A 19,568-nucleotide genomic window follows, 5' to 3' on the forward strand; every position below is an offset into this window, starting at 1 on the left:
TGCTTGGAGCAGTTTGGCAAAATTCTTGACCTTCTGTTTTTGTCTTGTCAGATGAACAAGGATGCCCGCCGGGACAGGAGGTGGTGTCTTGTGCCAACGAGTGTCCACAGCGCTGCGCTGACCTCCAGCAAGGCATAGAGTGCCAGACCAACGCTGAATGTCAACCCGGATGTCGCTGCCCTAAAGGTAGTGAAATCATTTTATTAACAGATAATCTTGTGTTTGTTCAGAGGGTCTGCTTATATGATGTCATTATTATAATATGTGCTATTTTCCCCTTCTCGCGTCGCTACTTTCGACCATCCACTTTAACCAAAAATGTAAATCACTCGCTGCGCATGCAGGACAGTTGCTGCAGGATGGAGCGTGTGTGCATCTGTGGCAATGTGACTGCGTGGACTCGCAGGGCCAAATTTGGGCCGCTGGCAGCGGGCATCAGGTCGACTGCAACAACTGTAGCTGCACCAATGGACAGTTGGTCTGCACCAATCACAGCTGCCAGGCCTCATGTTCTTGGAGCTCCTGGTCCAATTGGGCATCATGTAGCGTTACCTGTGGGCAGGGTCAGAGAACCAGATACAGGTAAGATGAGTCAATATATCCAGGTTAAGGTCATAGTAATGTACTTTGTACTAGTAAGCTCTTTGTCCTCATTCGTGGGACTAGTAGTGTGCTAAATTGTCCTCCCATAAATAAATCCATCCTACAAAATCGTCACTTACGATTGCACTGCGATTAAGTTGGAGAGCATCCCGAAGTGACAATGCCCACATTAGACCAAATTGACACTAGAGACATTTTCACTCAGGGGTGGACTCACTTTTGTTGCCAGCAGTTTAGACATTAATGGCTGTACACTGAATACTTTACACTGTAGCAAAGTATCATTTCTTCAATATTAAATAAAATATTGTATACTCTAATGAGATATTTAAATGTGAGTACTGTATTTACTTTTGTGATACACTGTGTAAAATGTGGTCACTGAGTTTGTGTGGTTTCAAATATAGTGCATGGAGATATACATGAATAGCCGCTACAGGACCACTGAGTCAACCACTTTCTAAAAACGCATTAATTTATTTAGAGAAATGTTTTACTTTTACAGTGTAGAAGTAAAGAAAAATGCTCTAGAATCTACACCCAGTTGGCATAGAGAAAACTTTATTTTGTTTGTTGGTTTCTATGTGACCATAACACTTGTTTTGTTTTTTTGTCCCTGCTATTTTCAATAGACATTGACAAAAAACATTGACAGTCCTGTGAAAATACTGTGTCTCAGATCTCTCATCTCAGAAGCCGAGGGAACGGATTGTCAATTTGAGGAAGTCAATCATAAGACCTGCGAGCCAGGGCCCTGCCCTCCTCTTTGTCTCCATGACGACCAGGAGCTACATGTGGGAGACACCTGGCTTTTGGGAGAGTGTAAACAATGGTGAGATATATACGCTTGCAATTAAAGGAAAAAAATAATGGTCAATGTATTGAATATGAGCAAAACATCAGCTGTTTACCTTCCAGCACATGCACTCCAGAGGGAGATTACTGCCAAGACATCGATTGCAGAGGTGGGTCACATTTACTTTAATAACAGTAAGTACAAACAGTTAGGCCGGTTTGGTTCAATTTTAAGAACCGTAACTTACAGTCCGTGTATTCATTTAAGTAAGTGACTTTACAGAGACACGTCTTCTCAACAAAGCAATTGGACCGTTAATGTCGTTTCTTTGTTAATTCCAGTGGATGGGGGCTGGACTCCGTGGTCAGTGTGGTCTGATTGCTCAGTGACCTGTGGACAAGGAACACAAGTTCAAACCCGCGCTTGCATCAACCCGCCACCTCGTAACAACGGCTCTCAATGTGATGGTCCAGAGAAACAGAACCAAGAATGTCCCGCTGCTCCCTGTCTGGGTCTGTAGCCCCCTCAAATGTTAGATTTGACTGTAAATACAGTTCTTAATCACTTGCTTACCATATTCAGATGACCTTTGCCCTTGGTCGCCGTGGTCACCGTGTTCCCGCAGTTGCGGGGCGGGGATTGTAGTGCGGCGTAGGGGGTGCGTCTGCGGGAAGGGAGGAAGCGCAGCGTGTCCCGCTGAGATTGAAACTGAGATGAACCAAGAGGAGAACCAACTATGCTTCAAACGGCCATGTCCAGGTGCAAATAGGGGGATCATGTTGAGGGGGGGGATGAAGCACAGAACTATACAGTATTCCATTATATTAGTTAGAACTGCAGTATAATTTGCTGTTTGTATTAGTGCAGCGTCACATTTTTTTTTTTTGCTTGCCTTTGCAGAATGCCCCATGTCAGCATGGAGCGTTTGGTCTCAGTGCTCATGTGAGTCTCAGAGGCAGCAGCGCTACCGTGTAGCTGTCACCCCAGCCACCAGGGGACAGCAGTGCACTCCTGTTGAAACACAGAGCAAACCATGCAGCCTCAGCCACTGTGATGGTGAGGGCTCAATGTACTCAATGCATTTACTGTACTGTGTACAGTCATAATTCATTGAAGCGTTGTCTTATTCTGGCATGTATCTTTTGAGTATATATTCTATGTCACTAGTGGCACCAGTAGTGGAAACACTATACAGAATCATTCTTCTAGCTTGCCCTTGTTGTTCTACTAGTGTGCTCAATTGTCGCACTAGTGTGGACAAAGCGTACAAGCACATGGCCCTAAAGCCTTAAATGCATTTTGCCACCATTTTTTTTTTGTTTTTTTTCAGAGTAGATATAGGTGTGTGATTTTATACTGTTGTGTTCTACACTGACGCTCATCTTTGAATGCTTCCTCAGAATGTGAAGCACCATTCATATATTCCCCATGTGGCACACCCTGTGAGAAGCATTGTGAGCTCCATGGACGTACAGACCTGTGCCTGGGGGTCAGAGAGTGTACACCCGGCTGCTATTGTCCACCGGTAATTTCTACGCAGTGATTTATTGTTACTATAAACACCAGTGCAAAAAGACCAACCTAAAATGGATTTCGAGCTGAATCTTTTGAACTGCATCTTGCAAAGCTAGGTACAGGACCAATGATGAATACTGATCATATGCGGTGCTCTTCCTGTTTCCCAGGTCTAGTGAAATATATCAAGATGTATACAGTTTGACGTAAGTGGTGTTCTGCCACATATTGTAGCAGGTTTTTTTTTTTTTGATACCTGTCCTATTCACTGTTTTGTCCTCAGGCCAAAGCCCTGTCTAATACAAAAGTATTAGTGCGTTTCTGCCATCTTATGGTATCTATAGTTAATTGTAATCGGTTTTTAAGGGCGTCAAGTACTTGTGGATTTTCCCTTTTTGCTGCAGGGCTCTGTCCTTAGCCCCCTCAAACAGCTGTGGAACACTATAGAAATGAATACATGTACGATATCTATACTGCATCTAAGTAACAAAAATGTAGGACTCACTCCTAAAATATGACCTTTTTGAAATGTATTTGCTTAAAAATCATCTATTTTGCACCTCTAATGTCCATGGTATTTATGGTGACTACTTTATGGGACCACATCAGCATTAAATCAGCATTAACAAGTCAAATCTGCCATGCTATATACTGTTAGCAATATATCACTTTGATATGTGCTGCAATGACAATTTCATAATGTTATTTAGCTAAGTTTGTGAGCTTTCAGGTTTGATTTATTGCAAAATGCTCTGTGGTGGACTGGCAATATGCGCATACAGCAGTAAAGGAGGGCAGGTAATGAAATATGGAACAGAAAGCTGCTCCTTGCAGTTATAAAACATGACAGCACTAGTTAGTGTGATAACTTTAGCAGTTATGGCTTACCTTTTATATAACATATAAAATCATTGAATGTCACCTACAAAATGCCAAACCAAACAGTTCTTTTTTTTTTTTCCTTCCAAATTGGCTATCTTCATGAGAATCATTCTATAGATACACTCTCCAGTGCTGCAAACAGAAGGACCATCACAAATAAGAAACTAACACAGTCCCTAATCTAATTTTACAAATGGTGTTTGTTGTCCCTGCAGGGGTTGCTACAGCAGAATGGTAGCTGTGTACCATCCGAGCGTTGTGGTTGCATCTACTTGCAGGACCAACCCTCAGGACAATCGCCTACACCAGTCACTGTTCCTCAGGGGTCTACAGTCGCCGTCGGCTGCAGTACCTGGTCAGCGATGGCTATTAAGAGCCCACTGTTTTGTAAATAAGTCCATTTTTGCTCGCGAGGCAGAAACGTGGGATCGTAGATTACATCATATTGCCACATACCCACGTTAATGCTAAAAGACTACCGGTAGTTTCATCGCTTTACTACTTTGATTGCACCTGATAAGACATTTATCTGTCTGCATGCCTTCAGTCTTTGCCATGATGGGATGTTGGAGTGTGACATGAGAGAGTGTGAAGGTAGTATGACTTTTTTTTTTTTTTTTGGCTTGAATATCATTGATGTTTTTCACATTGCATAGTACCTCATGATTTTTTTTTTCTTTTTCTTCAGTCATTCTCAGTGAATGGTCAGAGTGGACCCCGTGTTCTCCCTGCATGCCTTACACCTCCCTGGACCCCAGCAGCACCTTCCTGGAAGGAGCTGTCAACAGAAGTCAAATGGTTTCAGTCCAGAGGCGTTTCCGGGCCTGTTTAGACTTTGACTCTGGGTTTCCAGTATCTGGAGAGCAGGAGAAAAGTCAATGTCCACACCCACAAGTTGAGGACAGGCTGTGTCCGGATGATAGCATCTGCCAAGGTACATTAAAACAACAACTTCATTCGATTATTTACCCAGATAGTCGTTGTGAAATCTAACCTGAAATCCATCATTCATGAAATGCTGTGTATGACTTTTGTTTGTGTAATAATGAAAAAATCTTCTTTTTAGGTTGGTTTAGGTTGACTATGATGAATCGGGGAGATCTGAAAACATATGCTCATTGCCCATTGTTTGAAATTGAGATTCATGATTAGCATGTATGTGAATGGATTTGCAGTCATCCACCTAAAGCCTGAGTGGAAAATAAAGTAAACATTTGACAAACAATGCGTGAAACAAGAGCTTCGGAAAGTGATGAATGCAAATGCCAATCAACTGTAATTTGGAAGCACAAAATCATCTCTTAATTGCTTCCGTATGCCTGCGCACAAACAACAGATGCCGGTTGTACTGCAAAAACAGCAGTCTTGTGCTTCTGTCATAATTTTAACAAAATTGTAGCATGGACGATAAACAGTCTGGCCATGCATGTTCTCCACGCTTCAGATCTATGTCAGTGGAGTGTGTGGAGCGCGTGGACAGTTTGCGCAGCGCCGTGCAGTGGCGGAGTCAGGCAACGCTACAGGCATCCTCTGGCCTCTCCCCCGGGACGCCTCTGCCGGAGCCAGCAGACTCAAAGCCAGAGCTGCAACACGGGACTTTGCCCAGGTACACCAGTGACACTACCGTGTAGCGGTCTGTTCCGTCTGGAAAAAAAAAGGGCAAATTGTGCCATGCAAGAATATATTTCAAAGAATTTATCCTCGATCCAAGGCGAACGCTGTGAGGACAGGGGGCGGATCTACCAAGAGGCCTGTGCCAATCAGTGTCCTCGCAGCTGCACTGACTTATGGGAGCATGTGCAGTGTCTCCAAGGACGCTGTCATTCAGGTATGTGATGACTTCCACGAGTCTTTCATTAAAGCCGTCTGTTCAAATCTCCGTCACAGAAGCCGCACTGTACAACATGCGCTATACTGGCATTCGGAGATTGAGCAAAGTCTCAAAAAGCCCGTCCGTCTGTATGTTAGTGTAAGGGGATGTTATTCATCATCTTTCGTGACGTATTGATAGATTAGGCGAATGTTTGGAAAAAACTCAAATCTGAGGAAAACCACAGTTCTGTAAAAACAAGTATCTGGAAGATGGAATCACTGCCATATAAATCACCAAGATATAACCCCCCCTCCCATATTTTATTGCAGCCATAAAACTTTAAATCACTCGCCTGACAAAAACAAAAAAAAAAATGAGTAAACCCACTCTCAGTGTTCTCAGATACAAAGCAAAACCACTCACAAGCAGCTACAGTGTGCCAAAACCTGTATCCAGAGCCTCACATGAAGAATAATCGTCCATGTTCCTCACATCACTCACTATATCCACGCCCATTAAAGGGCACATCATATATCTAACCTGTGCAATAGTAAGTGTGTCTCAAATGACCAGATTACTGTTGAAAGGGAAGTCAACCCAAACCCAAACATTTTTTTTTTCAAGAATTCTTGAAAAAAAAAAAGTTTGGATTGACTCCCCCTTTACTACTTTCTTCACACTTGCCTTTGTCTTTTCTTGTTTTCATGCTTTGCTCTTTGCTTTATAATATAAAATTTCCATATAAGAATATCATATCTTACATCGAATCATTTAATCTTCCTAACTTGCTCAACTTGCTTTCCGTCCTACATTCCCCTCCCAGGTTGTCGTTGCCCAGAGGGACAGCTATTGCAGGACAGCCATTGTGTGCCCTTGGCAGAATGCCGCTGCGGTATCCAATCAGGCAATGGGACATTGGAGTTCGTGCCAAATGAAGAGCTCGTCATGGACTGCAACACCTGGTGAGTCGAATACGGTCAAGCGCTGTGTGACTAAGATAGGGACGCAAAAGCTCATTTTTGTTCCTCTCCCGACGACCTTTTGCTCGCAGTGTGTGTGAGAATGGCACTCTGGCGTGCACCGATCTTCCCTGTCCTGCGTACGAGCCTTGGACCCCGTGGACGACCTGCTCAGCTTCGTGTGGGCGTGGCCAGCGGACACGAACGCGCCTGTGCCAAGACATTGAAGGCGGCCCTTCCTGCTCTCAAACGATCCAGACAGAAAGCTGTGACTTGCGCCCATGTCCAGGTCTTGAGCATACTTGTGTGTCAACTAATCATCCAATGTGTTTGAGACTTTTTGGGAGTTATTCCTGTTTTTTTTTTTTTTTCAAATATTTTTCCACCCAGTGGGATGTTTGTTGAGCGAATGGTCGAGCTGGAGTGAGTGCAGCGCTACGTGCGGCGGTGGGTTGTCGATGCGAAACAAGACAATCCTCCAGGAATCAGAGCCGGGTGGGGCCGCCTGCGCTGGGCCACTTGAGCAACACACTGTCTGCAACAGCAACAGCTGCAGAACTGGTAAAAGAAAGAAATATCAAACGACATAACGTCCAAAATTCTAGGAAATCTAATCAGTTAGACTGGGACAATTTAGTAGCTCACATAGATGGAAATAAACAATATTGTTTTTACAGTACAGTATGTTTGGGTCATGTGCTTTTACGGTGTATCTTGTGTCTTATACCAGAGGTGTCCAGCTCCGGTCCTCAAGGGCCGCTTTCCTGCCTGTTTTCTATCCATCCTTGCTGCAACGCACCTGATGATCGTTAGCAAGCTTCTTCAGAGGTGAAGATGCTTGCAAACGATCATCAGGTGCGTTGCAGCAATGAGAGCTGGAAAACAGGCAGGACACCGACCCTTGAGGACCGAGTTTGGACACCCCTGTCTTCTACACTGTAAAAAAAAAAAAAAAAGTCAACATTTCAAGGCAACAAACTTTTTTTTTTAAACTATTTTAAGTTGGGCGATTCAGTTTTGCTGATGTGAAAATTGGCTTTCCCGCATTTCATAACAAAGAATTTACAGAACTAATTTTTCCTTGTATTGCCCCATAACTTAAAGAATCTATATTTTAAAGGTGTTTCAACTTGAATTACTGTGTTAGCCGCCCAAAAATACAACTTTTTTTTCCATTTTTTAAACAGTGTAGCTCATATCTATATATTTCTTTCACTTGCAAATTTCGTTAGCTTAATGCCATAATTGCTTAAGTCATATTGAACATTTATAGATTTTTTTTTTTTTTTTTAGCAAGCACACTGGTATTTTTTATTGACTTGGTATGAGTAATAGTCAGTTAGAAATGACTCGGGCAATCATGCTTACTATTATTTCATTGACATCTATATGAGTAAGTGAATATAACAAATGGCGTACGTTGCAGAGTGTCCGGATGGCCAGGTGTTCAGTGAATGTTCAGGTTCCTGTCCATTTACCTGTGAAGACCTCTGGCCCCACACTCAGTGTTTCGCAGGGCCTTGCAACGCCGGGTGCTCCTGCCCACCTGGACAGGTCTGGATACTTCATCATGTGTCTTTAAGTGCACGTATGGAATAAGTGAATTTACATACCTGTATTGCGATACGCTTGAATTTAACAGGGTTACTGAAACTTTTATTTTGTCACTTCAGCACAATATAGAAATTGTGCTTTCATCCTTTTGCCTATTGTTACACATGCGTACAAAATCCAGATATTCCATGTTGTTCCGTTGCATACATTGTGATGCCCAGTCCAATGTATTTTTTTTCTTTTTCTTGTCTTAACCAGGTGTTGCATGGAGGCGTGTGTGTGTCACATGCAGAATGCCCCTGTTCACTGCTCTCTCTGCCGATTGCCTACCAAACCTTGAATATGAGCACAGAGGAGAGGACAGAAGTCCTCTCACCCGGAACGTCCTTCCAGCACCTCTGCAACACATGGTACACACATTATTCTGGGGGACGGGCTCATTTCACTCAGTTATGAAGCGAGCAAGGATGTGCTGTTCTGTAGTTTATCACCATGTCACTATTACGTAAGATTAGCACTAGTCTTGGTAGAAAACATGCAGCAGACATGATGTACTGTCAGTCGATCCTGTTTCCACCATGTCCTGTTATTTATTTAAAATAGCGTAGCACTGTACGTCTCAACTGCGGCTGTGTGACGACTGCCCAGTCATCCTTTATTCAAAAGTATGACGTGTCGTACTCTAACGTGGCTCTAAATTATCCTAATTGTCCTCAGTGTGTGTCGAGGAGGAGTGTTTAACTGCACCTCCAAGCTCTGTGACGGTGAGTGATGGTCCGCCTTAGCTTCTCACGCCGAAAGCGGTGAGGACACTTCTCCCACTTATTGCAGCGAAAGCAATAAAAATGTGCCATTTCTTTCGAGTGGCACATGTCGAGAGTATGATGTGTTTGTCAAGGTGTTTGTACTGCACTAGGTGACCAATGACAGAAATGAGTAGCAGGCATTTTAATTCTACCTATGCAGGGCTGGGCAAACTGTTTTTTGCCCTTGGACAGATGGGCCAGGTGAAGTAAAATGAAAAAATATATACAGTATATGTATAATAGCAATATAAGCATGTTGTATACATAACTATTTACATGCTATTTGCATTTTATTTAAAGAGCAAAATGAAAAACTACTATTTATGAAGAAATGTTGGTTGAAAAAAAACGTATTATAGGATTATTGATAATGTCAATGCTGAGTGGGCCGGATTAAAGGACAGTGAGCCATATTGTAAATGTGGCCCACCTCTATCCATCCATCCATTATGAATCTAGCTTCTTTTTAAATTATTCCCCAAACTTTGGGTTGTGAAAGAAATTGATTGCATTTTGAACTGACTCAAGGATTTGACCTAGTATGTGCACTTTGTTTTTCAGGAGTATGATATTGCCTTTACATGTCGCCTTTTCTCACCCGTCTAGTGGACTGTGAGTGGTCCAACTGGTCCCAGTGGAGTCCATGCTCAGCTAGCTGCGGCACAGGACAACAGAGCTCCACCAGGACTGTGTTACAACCGAGCCAGTATGGAGGGGTCCCGTGTGAGGGCCTTGACCACCGCACCGCTCCTTGCTTGGCCCCTGATTGTGGTGAGCAAGAGGAGGAACTATAAAGTCACTTTTAGACAATAACATTCCGATTTTTTTTTGTCTTTTGCGTGAGGGGTTAGGGTCTCGGACCCGAGGGTTCAAAGTCACGTAAGAAGAAAAATGTGGTGCTTTTTGAGGGCTGAAATAGATTGGTCACTTCGATTGGTCGGGGAATGAACTAGACTAGCCGCTTACACTCATCACCAAACGCTTTGATAAGTCCTCAAAGCAATTCCGCATTTTAGATATCCTTACTTGCCTCCTTTAACCGATTTATCAATTCCTGTTTCCTCTCTCCATCCTTTCGTCATCTGGTTTTATCTTCCCTTTCTAATTTCCTTTTCCCTGACACCCTGTTCATCACTAACTGACTCTCCCCCCTCTGCAGACTGCCCTGACGGCGAACGATGGAAGAGGAGGAGGAGTTTGTCAGAAGACTTCCAACTGTGCCAACGGAGCTGCGAGGACATTTACTCCCCGGCTCCCATTAACTGCAGTCACTCGTCAGAGGGCTGCGTGTGTCAGGAGGGGCTTTACCGAAACACCGGCGGCGTGTGTGTCATCCCTGCTCTCTGCCCCTGCCATGACCGGGGCGTCGTGCAGGAGGTAAACGCACGCGCGCGCGCCGGCTCCCACCCGAAGCAGACCGGCGGCCGGTCCTACCTTGTAACTATTGTGCCTGCCCGATTGTGACGTACCTTCGAACCTCATCATACTTTGCCGTTCACACTCTCGCTCTTATTCACTCCCATTGTGTTATTTACTCATAAAGGGCCGATTAGAAGATGAGTGACATGCCCTGGGGGCCGTATTACACCACAATGCCTCTCCTGCCCAACGCGCCATCAATTATGCATGCTGTGCTGTCGAAAGCTAGCACTCTGACCGCAACTGGGCAAGCCTGCCAGGAATAATTTATGAAGAAAGGGTTATTATAGGACTATGAGAATTAATCATACTCTGACAAGAGGTCAGATCCCCTTTTCTTGATATCTCTCTCAATGACTCTTTTTTTTTTTTTAATTCTTTCTTTGCCGTCGACCCTCATTATCGCTCACTGGTCTTGTCAGCATGGGATGACAAATGTCCCTCTAAAGACCCTCAACGGCTTTTCTAATCAACCGCCTCATGGCCGTTGTGCCGAATAGCCGCCGAGCGTGAGCTGCGAAATCACCCCGTGGAGTGTGCTTTTCATCTGTTGGACCTACGAAGTCTCCGTGATTGCTCTTGCCAACATATATGCACGCGCCGGCCCTCGCAGCCTACGTAACAGTATGCGCCGTTATAATTGCAAAGTCACATTGTGGCTCTCTAAGCTTGCGTTATTTTTACAACAGTGGCGGCGGTGCTCCGTATGTCGCAATGTCATTCGTTGATCGTGAGCTATCTGAGCCAGCCGCACCTCATAAAAAATTCAGTGACTGGGGACAGGAATTTGAGTAAAAATGCAAATGGCACATATTTGTTTCTGTGTGTGTGTGCGTATGCGAGCCAGGCAGGATCAGAGTGGGAGGAGGACTGCCTGTCATGTCGTTGCGTGAACGGGAAGAAAGTGTGCCGGCCGAGGTGCCCTGAACTCCACTGTGATGAGGTGAGACACACTCACTGGCATTCATCCAAGTTCTTACAACACGATTGTCCGCCCTGTTTCGCTATTATTCTCAAATTAGATCAGAGTCGGATTGACTTCATTGTTGTTGTAAACTCTGGCCACAACTGAATTACCGTGCCAATCTATGGTGCACCACAGAAAGAAGAAATAATGGTGGCAGCAGTGCTGACTGGGCCCACTAGAGCTCATATGAGTAATATGTTAACAAGTACAAACTCCGAAAAATGGATTTGGTCATTGTTATTTAAAAAAAAAAAAATAATCAGGGTTATATATACACCCGCATTAAGCTGAGTTAAGTTTCACAAACATGACATGTTTTAACGCCATCATCACTGTGAGCGGTTTAATGTGATTGTGCAATTTTTGGTGTCTGGTTGAGGGAAAAAAACACCCACGCACACACCCACACACGCACACGTTGAAATTGCCTCCTCCTGGGATTGTTGGGTCTTATTTGTTTTGTTGGGTCAACCAGTTGTGTTTTTAACAAATACCAATTATGGTGGGTCTCTGTAAAACAGATGATTAATTTTTGCGTAACATTCACATTAAAGCTGCAGCCTTTTGAACCCTTTTTTTTTTTTTTCAGTTAATAATACAACTTTATTGTCATGGCTTCACAGACTGTATTTCGTGGGTTTGACACAGAGCAGCAGTTCCAAAAAGTGGTGGCCTTAATGTATAAGTGATGTCCTTTTTGTAGCATTAGGTGGACAAGCTAGTATTGATTGTTGTTTTTTTCCCCCTACAGTTCAGAACAGCATAAAAGTTCTCACCTTTTTAAAATGTACCTTTTAGTGCATTTATCTGCATTGGAGAGGACAGCTCTACTGCTTTATGCAAGGTTATTTACTGTGGTGTACCTGGAGGACAAGTCATAATGGTAGTTGTTTGATGACCCACGCAGACCTTCATATTTCACCGCTGCTCGCTGGGCCGCAGGCTGCAGGCGCACACAATAGGCTGCTCGGTTCCCAGACAGCCATAACACAAAACACACCATGACTCAGCATCTTACTTTTCGCCCCCCTTCTAAGTAATTTGATTTCTCGTTTTGTGCATTTCCATTTAGAATATAAAGACTCGGAAAATCTGCTTGTCCTTGCTTCTTTTGGGATAAACAGTAATGTGGAAAAATACATTTGGCCAGCCTTCACCCATTTGTGGAAATCACGGTTGGCTACTACAGCCTTCTCCTGGTACTTTAAACGAGCTGGTAGTGGATTTCACAAACACTTCGGGATGTCCGTTTCAAGGCAAAGATATGTCTTTGCAGTAAAAAGTTGACTTTTCTGCGCCAATGATTCCAAAGTGCCAGCCCCTTGATTGACGACAGCATTTTCTCTTAGCTGCACTACTTCTAGTCGATGTTATATTTTCTTACTGTCCAATCAGATTTCAACCGATTTGCGCTGCCATGTCAATCTAATCGACGCATTTGTTCTAGAATTGCAACGGGGCATTTGTGGTTTTAAGAGGTGGATAAAGTTAGTTAAAGGCCCAGGAACCAAATACAGCCCACGACTGTTAAATATCAAATACATTGTGCGGTAGTGGCCGATCAAATTTGTTCACTACAGAGACCTCCCTGTGTGTCAATTACTGAGATATCGATCCAATAATAGCCTGACAAAATAGTGGAGTGAAGCTGAATCTTATTTAGATTATATTTTTCTTCTGAGAAATGATTACTACTCCTTTTTTTTCAGCCATATGAATCATTTATCTCAATCCTAGGCTTTATTACACAGTTGAGTGATTGTCTGTGCTGCGGATGTGCTCGAGAGCAAGTTTAAAAAATAAATAAATAAATAATTAGCTTGGTTATTATTTAAAAAATGCTTGAAGAAACAGAGGTAGGAGCAGAGTATTTACATACCTGGTGAAATGCAAACGAAAACATTCCATTTTTAACGGTTTCTGGGGAATGCGGTTCAAATCTGTACTTGTTCCAAAATACACTTTTTTCTCACTTGCTGTTAGCATACACAAGTTGACTAGTTGGATTTTCCCAGAGCAGCATGCCAGGCCTGTTCGTCTGCAGAATGCTACCCTGGGGCGGTCCAGTTCACACAATGTCTCAGGTGGTCACAGTTGTGTCATTTAGTTTTAAGTGCACATTCTTGGCTCCCTAAGGAATGTGGGGGATGCTCTCTAAAAGTCACTGGCTGAAGCGGATCAATATGTGATTGCCCGATCCACCCACAAGCGTGCACTTTGGGTTTTACTTTACCCACCGCCTCCTGTAAATCGTTAACTTCTATTCAGGGTTAGAATAGTTTTGGATTTTTCATCAAGACTTATTTTATATTTTTGAAAATGCTTCGTTTTAGTTGTTTTTTTTTCAGTTTTAGTATCACTTTTTTAAAAAATATATGGAGTATTTGTCAAGTGCAAGATTTAAAAAAAAGGGGGCACTAAGTATTGAGTAATACAGTACAATTATTTTAGAGGATTAACAAAAATGATTTTTCAATTTTAGTTTTTCATACGAACATCAACAACACTGCACAACAGGGCCGAAATGTGTTTTTTTTTATCATAGCCCAGTGCACATCTCACCAAACATAACCAATGGAATTAATTTTCTTCATATCGCATAGGTATTATATAATTCACCAATTGACTTTTTTTCTTTCCTGGATCTCTTTCCTGTGACTGTATTTGCAAGGATGAGAAATTATTGGTAATCTCTTTCCACTTGAGAGCCATTTTTCCTGCTTGTGTATGGAAGGGATCTGTCGGTAAAACACTTGGGCGCTTAAATGGACATCTTGCTGGGAACATCCGTCTGAGTGGTCAATTATGTATGCGCACTGTACGGGCAGGAGAAGAAAAAAAAAAAAACTCTCCGTTTTAAAATATGTATTCATTTTTAGGGACAATGTTTGGTTTCCGCATTCATTCTGATCTTAACCGGTCCTGCACAACATTACTAGTAAGGGACAGAGTGAAAATAAATTGTAGATAAGTCTCCTTTATACATGCTTAATGTATGTCTTTAGCTCACTGGAGCTTTATGAACGCTGGGGTAAAAATAAAATCTGCTGACAGGTTAAAATTTCAAGGTGAGTTGATCGCACGGTGAGCTTCAAAAGTAGAGTCCATTGAGCGCTCCACCTATGATGCACACAGGCTGCTTTTTTTTTTTTTTAACAGCATTTTGAAGCCCCCTTTGTTACCCTTGGATACAAAAGGTTCTCCCGTGTGCTCTCATAAAGGTCATTTAATGAATTACTTTCAGTGTCATTGTTATTTATAACTCCCCGCACCACATTGAATTTTGTTGGCTCGGTGGTTTTCGCGGTTTACCTCAGATTCCCTCGTCCGATGACTTTTTCTTTTTTTAATAAATAGACGGGAAACATTTCACACGCGCTTCCAGCTCTTCAAGTCATTCCGCTCATGCACCCCCACCCTCTTAGCGAATCGGTTCCTGCCATCCCTGAGGGAAGACTGGCGGCGGTGCCGAGTGGGAGGAAATGTCCTCGGGGTGAACGGTTCGGTGTGTTGATGTTTGATGGAATGATGATGCAGATGGGTGAAGACTCGGGTTCGAGTTGAATAAGCAGGTGTTGTCGGACTTTGAGATGCTGCGCATCCCCCAAGCAGCTATTCTCAGACCGAAGCATCATGGGACGGCCAGCCTTTCTTTAGACCAAATCTCTCCTCCTCAGCAGCTTCAACTCCTCCATCTTAGCACGTAGGCAAAATTGTTAATATCCTTTCATTAACTCATTCGCTGCCATCGACGAATTGACTTGTCCTTTCACAGTCCGGCCATTCAATCACATTTTTACAGAAAAGTTCTCGATGCCAGACAAAAATATAACTGACATGTTTATACAAAGACGTTGATTGCATTGATGTGTTTAGCTGAATATGACATTAATACTAGCTTGATTCTAAACAGACTGCATCCTCTCCCTCAGGGGGAAGTCAAAGTCGAGGAACCGGGCAGCTGTTGTCCAGTCTGCAGGAAACCTTTTCCAGGTAAGTGAGAAATATACAGAAAACGCACCACGGAAAATATGTGAAGCAGCCAGTTCCGGCTATTCCTTTGCGTTTCATTAAATAGCAAAGAACAGAGCGCAGGCTACCGCGATGGCCAATTAGCAAGAAATTGCATTATATAACCTACACTTGCCCTTAAATTTCTTTGCTTCACATGCTAAGGGACCACAGCCATGTCACTTTGCTCCCCAGGAAAGAATCTGGCTCTATATGGCTTTGTCCTCTTCTTTTTTTTTTAATGCAAATTGAAGCCGATAGTCTCAATTTTTTCTCCCTTGCTCTTTCAACTTGCCCGTATTTGATTCCCACCCCTCGTCCGCCTCTCCTCCTGTGCGGACGCGTCAGACGAGACTGTGCCAGAGTGCCGCCGCTACGTGCAGGTCAAGAACATCACAAAAGGAAGCTGTCGGCTTGACAACGTAGAGGTCAGCTTCTGTAAGGGCCGCTGCCTGTCCAGGACTGATGTCATCTTGGAGGTATGAATAAGCTCCGGTCACACACATACACACACACACACACACACATTCCCGGGGGGGGCTTGCTTCATGTGGCGCGGTTATTGTCTCATAATGTTGCTGGTTCCATCTTACCTTGGACTGTTTATTTCCCCTCCATGGCGGCATACGGCTTCTTTATTACGTGAGCAATATTGTCAAAGTGCTTCGAGTGCCTTGAAATTAGGAAGGCGCTGTTAAGTTGCTTTTATTATCACTCTCAAATTTGGAGGTCAAATATATTTGAGGCACAGTGGTACCTGGACTTTTGAGTGTGCCTGCTTCCAGATTTTTCAAGCTAGGAGCCTCCGCTTGACCAATTAGTTTCAACTCGCAGCTGTCGTTTAACAGTCTTTCTTACTATAAGTGACTGTCAGGAAAGTTGCAGTGATCAGCAAATAGGCTTTATGTATCACTCCAAATGATCGTGTGCGCAGGGAAGGTTTGGGCACATGCACCATTTAGCTGTTGAGTCCCCGTTGAGCTAAATATAGACGTGTTGATTGGCGCACGTGAAGGAGAATGTTGGATGTCACGTGTTGAGCTTGTTAAAGCCTCTGCCTGTCTCTTTTGAACGGCCTTTTTTTTTTTTTTTTTTTGCCCATCTTCACTCTCCTCGCAAGACAGCAGAGGCCGCACCACATCACCATGGCGACTTTGTTCTCTGTTGGCATCCATACATCGCCACTTTAAAAATAGAGCCAGTCATGCTGAGAGATTAGTAAAAATAAACATCAGCTGAGCCAAATGTGTCATTACCTACTGTTACTGTGGCAACGGGGCATGGTAACCGGTGAAGGAACGGTATGCTGCGAAAGTCATCTGCCCATTTATCAAAATAAGTGGAACTTGTGTATAATCAAGACATGCTTTACAAAAGTTGCATAAAAATGTTTTATGTGAAAATATTGCTGAGATATGCTCATTATTGAGGTTGTTTGCAGGTGTACAACAACCGCACTCTCTGACACTGTCAGTCAAAAATTGTAGCATTAGCATCTTTGTAAAAGCAATTTCAGTGGTGCCTTGACTTAAGAGTGCCTCAATTTAAGAGTTTAGTTCGCACTCTCTATGTGCGCACTTTCAGTGTCGGACATTTTTATTAGTATTTTTTGTGTACTGCATAAAAATGAAACGTTCACTCAATCAAATTACACTTAAAAATCTGTTTCAGTTTGCCATCACAGCATATTGTAAAAATCTACTGGCGTTTTTATTTTGTTATTCATCTTGAACGTCTGATAATGTATTACTTACTACAGTGTTTTTGAATGTTGTATTTCACTTCATGGAGCATTTTATAAAAAAAAAAAAAAAAAATCCTTCACCAACCCACCTGTGAATAGATTTGATCTGTTCATTCAGCTTTAATGAGCGCCCTCTCTAATCTCTCCACAGGAGCCTTACCTCAGGTCTGTGTGTGAGTGCTGCAGTTACCGTTTGGACCCAGACAACCCCGTCCGCTTCCTCAACTTGCTCTGTGACAGTGGCGAGAGCGAGCCGGTCGTCCTGCCTGTCATACACAGCTGTGAGTGCACCAGCTGCCAAGGTGAGGGAAAGCCAATGCAACCAAAGTGATTTGAATGCCCGTCTCATATTTCAATGTGGTGCGAGCATTTTGGTCGATGGAAAATCACTGGAAAATCAAGTTAGAGTAGCGCACGGAAACAATCAAAACGTCAAAGTACCGTATTTTCCGGACTATAAGCCGCACCCTTATATAAGCCGCACCCAATCTATTTTTAAAATAATAATGAAAAACCTATATAAGCCGCACCGTTATATTAGCCGCACCTATCTATGTTGAAAAATTCGATAAGTACAGCATTTACAGAACGATTTTGAACTGTCAATGAACATATATGTACCTGAACAGATTCTTTCCTAACAGTGCCTTTTAACACGGCAGCAACTTTGCTAATTAAAATGGAACAGAATCAAGAGAAAATAAACAGTACGTATCGTCATTTCACTGCCCGCTGCTGCTCCAGTTTGGCAGCTGATGTCCACCAGACTCCACCTTTTATTGTTCTTCTACATTCTACATATCGTCGCTGTCGTGTGAAAAACACTTATCTCCATTTTTTTTCATTTTCTTATTTTGACCTGAATCATGTTTCCGTGTTACAGAAATCGCATTAAAATTTAAAAAGTTTCCAAAAAGTAATACTTTCATATGGCACTAGATGGCAGCAAAGCAATACATTTGTCTAAAGGAAGCTCCTCAACTCACGTCAACAAGCCCTGATTAATTTAATCAATCAATTAATGGATTTGGTCTAGTTCGACTTGTCACATAAAAGCCATCGTGACACATTCCGCCAGCATTTCTTACACGCTTACAATTACTTATCCAACGCTTTCACACAGCCTTCGTGGAATGTGTGTTAGCCTGAGCGCCCCCCGACCCCCTCCCCCCCCCATCAATAATTCACTCACAGATCCCACCTCCGTTTGCGTAAGCTAATTGGATGTAGCCGCCGCACAACACGGCGCATCCCCCGGCTCAAATTCCCTGCTCAGTGCTACAATCCCATGGACACCACGTCTGACGGATTTGGTCGCTATGGCAATCAATCTTTGACACACGCACACAAACCAGCTGCCATCAGTTGATATGTGTGAGTGCTCTCTGCTCATGATTGCGACCGCAAGCATGCAGATGACTCACATTGCTCCCCCCCCCCCCCCCGAGTGTTTTTACATACAGTGCTTGTGTTACATGCAAATACTGTATAGCTTATGAGTCTACGGAAATTTCCATATGATCATTTCGGTGTTTAAACAATAAACCTGAACTATCTGAACTACAGTGTGACTGTAAAAAAATGATTCATGACACTCAACATAACATTTTGCCACATTCGCGTTTAATTTGACATACTTTTAAATGTGGTTTGTAAGCATTTCAAAACCCTCCATTCAAGCTCTACAAATGTCGCTCGCCAATGACCTTTTCGCTTTATGCTTCTCATTGTTCCTCTGTCATTTCTCTTGATTCACAGGTGGTGACCTGTCCAGACGATGAGCACATACATGTGCGGAGGATTTCAGTAATATGTACATTCACACGTGTGCTAGTAAGAGAAGAGATTTACGTATTTGGCCAAAACCAAACAAGCGCCCAGTTTTAGGGAATGTATGAATGAACCGATTTGGGGGAAATCAGTCTTTAAACCCTCTTTATGCCCACATAAAAATGTCGTCCTTAGTCATTATATGACTGAAAATTCTACTTTTAATTCCAAACGTCCCTTAATCTTTGTCTTGTACAAACTTTTTTTCATCTACTCTATTTTTATATGTATTATGAAAGGGACTATGGTTGACTTTAAATAGGACCTTTATACACTAAATGACGATTAGAGTACAGTTTTGTTCACTAAAAATCTTTTTGTAAAGCATGTGGTGATTTTTATTTTATTTTTATTTTTTTTTACATTTTTGGGTTCAATAAACCTTTGTACACAAGAAACAACACGTGGGCTATTCTTTTGTTTCAACTGTGCATCTATTTTTTTCCATCCAAGGCAAGATAAATCAACAACATGGAGCTGTACTACACCACAGAAGGTTTTGCTCCGATTTTTCTTGAGTTGAACTCAAAGATCTAAGACTTTTTCTACAAACACAAAATGCCCATTTCTCCCAATTTGTCAAAATGTGTGTGGTAGTGAGCACTTCTTCTTTGCCGTGTTTTTACATCCATCTCACGGGTGTGGGATGTAAAGACGTTGATGAGACAG

At 42.8% G+C, this 19,568-nt stretch overlaps 1 protein-coding gene across 3 annotated transcripts in view; it reads left to right on the plus strand.

The window, feature by feature from the left end:
- The window catches only part of sspo (SCO-spondin), a 58,049-nt gene extending 38,773 nt beyond the window's left edge, over positions 1 to 19,276 (plus strand). For all 3 annotated transcript variants that reach the window (XM_086021075.1, XM_086021074.1, XM_086021076.1), the window contains 26 exons: positions 52 to 186; positions 345 to 582; positions 1,283 to 1,435; positions 1,522 to 1,568; positions 1,741 to 1,911; positions 1,982 to 2,158; positions 2,300 to 2,455; positions 2,800 to 2,924; positions 4,012 to 4,151; positions 4,344 to 4,390; positions 4,485 to 4,730; positions 5,241 to 5,402; positions 5,508 to 5,624; positions 6,433 to 6,571; positions 6,661 to 6,857; positions 6,959 to 7,129; positions 7,995 to 8,122; positions 8,381 to 8,532; positions 8,840 to 8,886; positions 9,535 to 9,699; positions 10,088 to 10,305; positions 11,195 to 11,290; positions 15,247 to 15,307; positions 15,674 to 15,804; positions 17,221 to 17,371; positions 18,828 to 19,276. In XM_086021075.1, coding sequence (XP_085877201.1) covers positions 52 to 186; positions 345 to 582; positions 1,283 to 1,435; positions 1,522 to 1,568; positions 1,741 to 1,911; positions 1,982 to 2,158; positions 2,300 to 2,455; positions 2,800 to 2,924; positions 4,012 to 4,151; positions 4,344 to 4,390; positions 4,485 to 4,730; positions 5,241 to 5,402; positions 5,508 to 5,624; positions 6,433 to 6,571; positions 6,661 to 6,857; positions 6,959 to 7,129; positions 7,995 to 8,122; positions 8,381 to 8,532; positions 8,840 to 8,886; positions 9,535 to 9,699; positions 10,088 to 10,305; positions 11,195 to 11,290; positions 15,247 to 15,307; positions 15,674 to 15,804; positions 17,221 to 17,371; positions 18,828 to 18,850 — 3,593 coding nt within the window. In that variant the 3' untranslated portion in view covers positions 18,851 to 19,276. The remainder of the gene's footprint in view (positions 1 to 51; positions 187 to 344; positions 583 to 1,282; positions 1,436 to 1,521; positions 1,569 to 1,740; positions 1,912 to 1,981; positions 2,159 to 2,299; positions 2,456 to 2,799; positions 2,925 to 4,011; positions 4,152 to 4,343; positions 4,391 to 4,484; positions 4,731 to 5,240; positions 5,403 to 5,507; positions 5,625 to 6,432; positions 6,572 to 6,660; positions 6,858 to 6,958; positions 7,130 to 7,994; positions 8,123 to 8,380; positions 8,533 to 8,839; positions 8,887 to 9,534; positions 9,700 to 10,087; positions 10,306 to 11,194; positions 11,291 to 15,246; positions 15,308 to 15,673; positions 15,805 to 17,220; positions 17,372 to 18,827) is intronic.
- Positions 19,277 to 19,568: the final 292 nt, after the last annotated feature.

Source organism: Filicampus tigris, chromosome 21 (assembly GCF_054856515.1).
Source record: "Filicampus tigris isolate MCC_2025a chromosome 21, RoL_Ftig_1.0, whole genome shotgun sequence".
Lineage (NCBI taxonomy): Eukaryota > Metazoa > Chordata > Actinopteri > Syngnathiformes > Syngnathidae > Filicampus > Filicampus tigris.